The following is an 8,397-nucleotide window of genomic DNA, read 5'->3' as shown; positions in this document are numbered from 1 at the left end:
TGCGGTAAGACGTTTCCAGAAAATTCTCCCGAGCTTTAATTTGCACGCCTACTAAACAGCGCGGGTGAGGCAGAGATGGTCTGAAAGGGGGATGGGGCAGGGGTGTATTGTATGGGGAACAGCAGAGCCCCTCTCTTGCTGAATAGGTATTGTCATTTGGATTTCTATAGCTCACCAACATACTTTTTTCTCACTGCGGGGGTTTCTGGATAGATGTTGAGAACGCACTCCTAAATAATATCACAAACGTACGAACTATATTTGAGTGTTTTTATGACATTTTGGCGTGGAATAATTATTGATTCAGATTTGATTAGGCTAGTTGTTTCAATAAAACACTTTGATCAATTAAGTTTGAGACAATGCTCAAGTTTAATCTCAGGGTAACACGTTGACGGAAAGAAAGATTATTGCATCAAATACATCAAACCATCAAACATCCACAAAACAAATAAGTAAAACAGAAGTTTATTCCTACAAATCCATGAAAAAACACTTATCGCACAGTGTTTACATCCAAAAACAAAAATGCAGGCCTCAATGGCACAAAAAGTGGACTAGTGTGAAAAACAAAATTGCATCTGAAAACAATAATCTCCAAAATAGATGTTTAAAGCTTTAACACTTTAGACATCCAATATATTGTATAGGCCTATCAGCATCTTGTCTGATGGCCTTATGCCAAAAACATTCCCATTGATGAGGCATGCCTGAGTTTTATTTTGGCTTAACATAGGCTACATGTCTGGGGTAGTCGACAATTTGAGCCCCATAGTCCCAGCGCCAATCCATTGGCCGAAATGGCCTATCATGTGGTGTTGTTAACGAGTGCAATCACAGTTATTGAAAGTTAGTAGATGCTGAATTTGCACCTTGGAGCAAAAAAGACAATGGAAATGGATATAGTTTTTACAATGGTAAACATTTCAAAATGCAAAGAATTTCGAGCGTTATAGAAAATACAGTATAGGACTTTAAAAATACAGGTACCTAAAACATAGACGCTTTCCTTTTGTCATTGGCTATCACATATCCTCAGACAGATAGCGCAAAGTCTCCAAAAAGTGTTCTTTTTTTCTGATGTTGCAAAAAGGATGCGTTCTTCAATATCGTTTATAAGGCCAGTGTAGCAAAGGCAATGATGCTTTCATTGATTTCAAAGTTCAGAGTTATAAAACAGCAGGTGCAAAAAAAGTCCACAATTACGCACAGCTATAGCTTACCCATAAAGAGGGATAATAATAGCTACACATAATTCCTTTTGTCGTAGTCCCCGACCCCGTTCGGTGTGGCCCGTTTGGTCGGGGCGTATTTGACCGAGTAGCCAGAGTTCCCGCTGGAGGGACATGAGCAGCAGAGGAGCGCACCCCCAATCAGCAGCAGTGCCGTGGCCGCCCAGCCGATGTAGATCGCGGCCCCGATCTCCCTCTTCTTGGACGGCGGCACCTGCGGATTGTAGAAGTCCGAGATGATGCTGTTGGCCAGCCAGCAGAGAGGCACCAACACAAATAGGCCACTGATGATGAAGATGACACCTCCGGCGTTCACCACCCGGGCTTTGACGTTCTCCTCGCGTATGCAGTTAGTGCACTGCGCCCCGGCGATCACCACCATGAGCCCCAGTACGCCCATGACCGCTGAGATGATGGTGAGGGCTCGCGCCGCCTGCAGGTCGTGGCTGAGCGCGAGGACGGAGTCGTGCATCTTGCACTGCATCTGGCCCGTGCTCTGCACCACGCACGACATCCAGAGGCCGTCCCAGATGGTCTGAGCCACGACGATGTTGGCCTCGATGAAAGCTGTCACCTTCCACATGGGCAACCCGCACGCCACCATCACCAGGAACGAGCCGATGACGCACAGCCCCAGTCCCAGGATCTCTAGTCCAGCCGACACCATCTTCTCTCCTTCTTACCGAAGTTTAGTGTTTAAAAAAATCCTCCTCCTGGTCAAAAGTTTCGTATTATATTACTCTGGATGCTGCCCTTTCTTCAATGGCTGAGAGAGAGAAAGAGCTATAGTGGTGAAGAACTTCTATTTGTTATCCGCACATCACTCGCTGCATTTAAAACGGACTGCAGTGGGCTGTCGATTTAGTTTACCGGTTGGCTGTTAAAAACAACTGGAAGCATAGTGCCGCTGGACCACGAATATCTGCTTTGGGGAGGGGTCCAACTGTTAAAGCTAGAGGAATAACTTTCGCCCAATCAGATGTCACCGCATCCTCAAGGCACCAATGAGACGGCCGAAAAGTTGGATGAGAATACAAAGCGGTCCAGAGCGCGTATGTGTGTGAACAGTTATTTATCATGAATAGGGCTGGGGACAAACGCCATTAGAGAGAGGACTTGTTATGGAGTCAGAATATAGGATACAATCCGCTATGATTTTTCTTATTGACAAAAAACAAGAATGCTGGTAAAAGTAGTGCATTCATTATGCATAGAGCATACCATAACATAGCGTCGCCTCCAGTTTTGCGCGCAAGATATATTATTTTTTGTTGGAAATGTAAATAGTACACATCAATCGGTTGTTTATGCCCAAATGTTCTCGTTTCTTTAGGCTATAACATTATTATTATAATTTTTTACATAAAGTTGGATTGAATAATACAACCCCTATGACTACAATATCGTAGTTATTGTTCGTTATTGCCATGGTTGCCATGGGTTGGTATTTCCATATACAAGTAAGGTAATCCCAGTTACAGTGGTAGTCTATGTCGACGGCTAATGTCAGCAGGTGTTTAAAATGTTCAGAGGCATGTGCTTATTGACTCTGGCGGAGTTTGTTTTAGGACGTCATGCATCCTAAAATAAGGTAACAGTACTTACAAATAGTAGTAACAAATAGTTCTAGATTAAATTAGATTAGGTTAGATTAGATTCTTTATTGTCATTGCAGAGTACAAGAACCAAACAAAGAAATGCAGTTTAGCATCTAACCAGAAGTACAAATAGTGATATAAAATTATATAAAAACATGACAATGATAGTGATAGGTACAGTATGGCAAGTAGGCTACGGTAGTTTAGAGGTATATGCAGCTATGATTCTAGCTATTTTAGCATAAAAGTACATATATTTAGATATATTGAAAGTATATTGAAAGTAAATGTTCTCAGCTTTCACTGAGTCTAGGTCTAGAATATTGCTTTACATGTTTGCCATGAATTTGCCATGCTATTGGACTAAACAGCTATTGTTCAATAGTTACATTTAAGGGAGGGAATCATAACTCTTTGACAGTGGCCGCAACAATGTTTCTCCTTCCCCCCTCACAGAGCGTGTCTAGACACCCAGATCTGACATCACTCTTCAAGAACGATAACCGCCTTGCGGAGAAACTGTAACGCTTTGACTGCCATCTTGGATCTATATCGACCTGTCCGTAATGTTGTTCAGTTTCCTTTGGTTGAGCCAAAATGGGCCCAGTGACTCAGACTTCCATCCGCGACAGCAGACAAATAAGCATCATGGGATAAGGGCGGAATACATTGAAGCGGTTTCCGGAGTCCCTTCCCTGGTTTGGGATTTAGAAAATACTTCTGTTTATTTGTATTTCGTAATTTACACACAGGTAAGGTCTCAAACGATGGTTTACTATTGATGTTTTACAATATTATTAGCCAGAGAGAGAGAAATACGGATTTTTCGCGAGATCAGAGACAAGTTGGAACTTGACACCTTTAGGAGAAACTGTTGCATGCTTAAGTTTGACATGTAACAAATAGTTATGTAGCCTAGGCCTAAATTCTGCGCATTGAAAATATGTTTGTGATTTTAGATTAGATATGTTGTTTGGATTAACCATCAAACCTAAACTGAATGTTATCATCCACATATTGGGCGACATATTTCTCTTATTGTCCCCGGCGTTTATAATGTCAATCTCTCACAAACTGGGTGTGGACGTCAATCCAATTGCTGCAAACAAAAGGGATCTCATTTCCTACAACTTCTCAGTGGGAAATAGTAGCTTAGAAAAACTTCACACTGTCTCTTCAGAACTAGGCTATTTTTAAAGTATCCTACCATAACACAAATGTTATTGTTAAACATCACACATTCAAGTTTCTCATATAACTTGATAGATGGACTGTTTGTATTTTGTGCTGATGAGGATGACTGTGAGATGCAGTACAACTGATGAATTTACAATAATATTATGTACAATGTAGGAATGAACAGGCGGCTATGTTACTATGGAGGCCCTATCAGGCTACAGTAGGTACACATGCAGTTGGACACGTTTGACCTGGAAAATCGAGTACATTTCTGTACTAAGTTCAAATAAATTCCTTCAGTGTGACATAACGTTTTTACATTTCATTTATCGTTGAACTTTGTCTATTCATCACGTCCTCATGAAATAAATTTTATGTTTAGACAACTGCACAATAACCGAAGGAAACAATAATCCATTCTCATTGTGTGTCTCCCTTAGCTAAGACATGGCGGAGGGCCACTATTGAAGAGTTATCATCCATCTTGGCTCGTATCTTTTGGCTCAGTGAGACATACACCAGTTCATTTCCTTTTATGCTGAGTGGATGTAGATTAAAAAAATAAACTCTTTGATTGTGAATGTGTTGGCCATGATAGCTGATCCTTTAGTTGTGCTCTGGAAGACGGATCCTGGTAGAGGAAGATCGAGGGTCAGTCTACCCTCAAGTCCTAACCTTATTCATTATGGGAGGGGAAGTCCCAAACTGAGTTTAGATCAGTGTCTAATGGGGCAACATCCTCACTCCCACAAGACACACTATTCCTCTGGTCCAATTCATTAACCTCAGTGTGACCTCTCTCTTTTCCTCTGGCCTTATCTCTAAAGGACTGGACTGGACAGGGCTGAGAAAGGGAAAGGCATCTGACATCACACACCAAGGAGTGTTCTTTCCTTTTGTTTTGTCGTTTAGCGTGAACGGAAAAGCAAAACACGAGTCGAGGTGATATGTCCATGTGTTGCTACAGTCTGGGCCGGTCGTTCACTACCGGAAATTAACACTGTAAGACATTTTGCTGTCCTCAACACCAGCATATGGACAGTAGTGATATGGCAAACATGTTGTTTCAACCCATGAAACCAGAAAGTTTTCATTTAGTAGAATGATGTCACGAGACCAATGGCAGTGTTTTATTTTTTTCTCTCCGGGAACACAGAATGTTGTTAGAATGATGTATGCTATAATGTATGTATACAGTCTATAGACTCGCACAGGTTAAATAGTTGGGTCAGTACTGAGATGTGTTTGCGGTTAGTAGGACTGTATAGTTATCATTATTTAACTTAATTTGGTGTATTGGCTACATAGTGAAACAGGATGTTGTTCTGACATTGGTTTGTCATCTAACCCCTATGCTGGGAATACAGTGGCTTGCTAGGCCTCAGTGCATAGTGAAACGTAATGTAACGATAACATTCTCTTGCCATCAGTCCCCTGTGTGTCTAGGCTGGTAATTTCCTGTTCTGTCCACATCATCATAAAAGAGCCATCCTGTGCTTTAAACTCTGTGTGTATTATGAACTGTCCCGCTGGTTTCCCCCAGGTTGAAAGGCCTACTCATTCCGCCTATTGTTTTTTTCTTCTTTTTCTCATGGCTCAGACTATAGAGTGGTCTTGAAACTGTTTTCTAACTGGAACACACATGTTTCAGTTCCTCAGTAGGAGAATTAGCCATGGGAACACAGCAGTTTCAACACATCAGTCATAGAACACAGCAGTTTTCTTATAGGTCAACTCAAGTTTAAAGCACAACAACATCATAATTCGTGAACATGTTCTTCATGCAAAAGCTATGGACACCGTCCTTATCGCAATGGTTACATTTCTGCCAACAAACAAGTTAAAACTCAGTTATGCAATTTCCATCACAAAAACAAGGCACTAGTCCTTCTACATTATTGTTGCCTACCACCACCACCCCGGCCCGACAGGACTACTTGATTATAGTCAAGCCTCAATCCCCCCGTGCAGTTGCGTGTGCCAAACATGTCTTGACCAACCATGGAGTTCCTCTGGCTGAAGTCACAGATGCCAGTAGTTACTATTAGTTTTGCCCTTAGGCCTTCGACTAAATCTCTGTGGTGTAGAATTGGTGATTCTAAGTTCCCAGTTAATGCAGAAAATCCAATCACCAAAGAGGGTGTGTTAACCCCCTTTCTCGGTGGCAGTGAGGTGAATAGCTCCACTGCCACCAAAGACCCTTCATGGCAGTAATCCAACTCATAAATCAACTGTATACGCCTCACATGCCAGGACTTTGGCTTAACTAAGGTGGCATTTTTCCTTCATGGCCCAAACCGTTTAATCTCACTCAGGTCAAGCCTGTGTGTGTGCGTGTGTGCCTGCGTGTGTGTGTGTGTGTTGCTGTGCAGTAAGGCACTCTCAGAAGCCAAACAGATTAATTGGCCATTATTAAGTGGGTATTACTGCAGAGTGCCTCCCGCCTGTCTCTCCTGTAGTGTTGTCTTTGTGTTATTACCACAGCGATAATGGAACTGTTTAATTAATCTGCTGCTGGACTAATGCTAGTTCCCACAGAGCCTGTCCAGGAATAACACTGTGTGCATGTGCGTGTGTGTGTGTGTGCGTGCACATGTGTGCTTGTGTGCGCCTGCTGTGTGCAACATATTACGCCTCTGGAAATATTTTTTTTTAATTTTAATTAATTTTGCCATTTAGCAGATGCCTTTATCCAAAGCGACTTACAATTACGAATTACAGGGACATTCCCCCTGGAGTAACTGAGGGCTAAGTGCCTTACTCAAGGGCACACTAGTAGTGGTGAGGCTTCAGGCGGGATTCGAACTCACAACCTTCCGATCACAAGTCCAACTCACTATCCACTACTAGACCACCACTACCCCCTAAATTTGTTTGTTTTTCCCTAAGGGGCTGCGACAGTGTCTTGGACCTGTAGTTCACAGTGGTACTGTAATAATAACATATTGCCATAGACTGCCATGTCTTGGTCTTGTCTTATGGGCCTAACAGTTATCATAGCAAATGACCTGCACTGTTCTTGGGGCTGACCCCCACCCCAGTTCTATGTGTGTTCTACATGTGGTAGCCCCTGATTGTGGGCCACGGGTGGCCAGCTGCACGGGCGCGTGTTCTCCCCCCTTCTACCAGCGGAGCAGCCATCCATAGGAAAGGCTCCAGGAACCTGTGTGATAAACAGCTATTGTTCTGCCTGTGCGCTCGATGAAACGACCCTGTCAGAATGAATGGTCTCTGGACCACACATTATTAACATAGATACAGGAGGTCCTGGCATGCTGCAAACAACATCCATCTTCATCTTAGGGAAATCGGTGCCAGTCCACATATTTGTGGTACATTAAACTATAGTATTAGAAATGGGGTGCACTCTGAAAATAGTTCAACTTTTTTAAGTCAACAAGTTTTTTAGAGTTGCATAACCGAGTTCAGTCTTCCTCTGACTGCTCGCCAGCCCGCCTCTCACACTTATGCTTATCACACTCCACCTCTCAAGTGTGTGTCAGTGTGTTTGTGATAAAATGGAAGGGCCTTTAACATTGTTTAACACACACACACCAAGAGGTCTGTTATTCCTGTGTGGTCATTATGTGGTCAATCTATCACCCAGCCTCCTTGCTGTGTTATCTGAGTAGGACCATAGAGTAGAGCAGTAGACGGGCCTTATTGTAAAATGGAAGTCTGGTCTGGGAACCAACTCATTCCTGCTATATCCGCTGTGTTCCACCGTTAAGTGTATCGGCCAACGAAACAGTCATTAGAAGGCCTTAATGGGCAGTTAGTGAATGGAGGTTCAGTGTGCTCTACTATAAATGCTCTCAGTGTCATCATTAGTCATTATTGTTAATGATGAGCCAACTAACTGCAGTATGTTCATGTGTGGCTGCCTGGCAGAGTTGCCACGTATGGTGGGTGCTGCTGATGGAGTTCTCTGATGGTTCTCCTTTGTCTGAGTCTAACTATGATTTTGAGATCATTGAGATAAACCTAAATGGCCGTTTGTTTCTGCTTGCAACTCCTGCTGCACATCGTTGCCTAGCTACAACAACAACAATCATAAATAATAATGTTCAATTTATCTTCTGCTTTTAACCCATACCCTAATATTGGTTGTCTGTTGGAGGAAGGAAAGGTTTGTAATGTGTCTCTTTTGTTCATTTCAGGTTTAGGTGACCAGAAGCAGTAGCCATGTCTCTCCCTTTGTCTGGAGAGAAAGGGAAGGTGAGTGTGTGGGAATCTGACCCCAATACAGTTCTTATCCTCAGCTCTGTAGTATTGCTCTGGCTGAGATTCTGCGACATGAGCCTTAGGGAGGGACACTGCAATGTGAGGGATTCTTGACATAGGACACACACACACACACACACACACATACATCCATACACACACAC

At 42.8% G+C, this 8,397-nt stretch overlaps 1 protein-coding gene across 1 annotated transcript; it reads right to left on the bottom strand.

The window, feature by feature from the left end:
- Positions 1–583: 583 nt before the first annotated feature.
- LOC308157131 (claudin-4-like) lies at positions 584–2,030 on the bottom strand. The gene has a single exon (XM_080530618.1). It carries the CDS (start codon positions 1,897–1,899, stop codon positions 1,246–1,248), a length of 654 nt encoding a protein of 217 aa, XP_080386744.1. The 5' UTR covers positions 1,900–2,030; the 3' UTR covers positions 584–1,245.
- Positions 2,031–8,397: the final 6,367 nt, after the last annotated feature.

Source organism: Nansenia antarctica (assembly GCF_963989245.1).
Source record: "Nansenia antarctica genome assembly, chromosome: 5".
Classification (NCBI taxonomy): domain Eukaryota; kingdom Metazoa; phylum Chordata; class Actinopteri; order Argentiniformes; family Microstomatidae; genus Nansenia; species Nansenia antarctica.
This window is presented reverse-complemented; position numbering and strand designations above follow the sequence as displayed.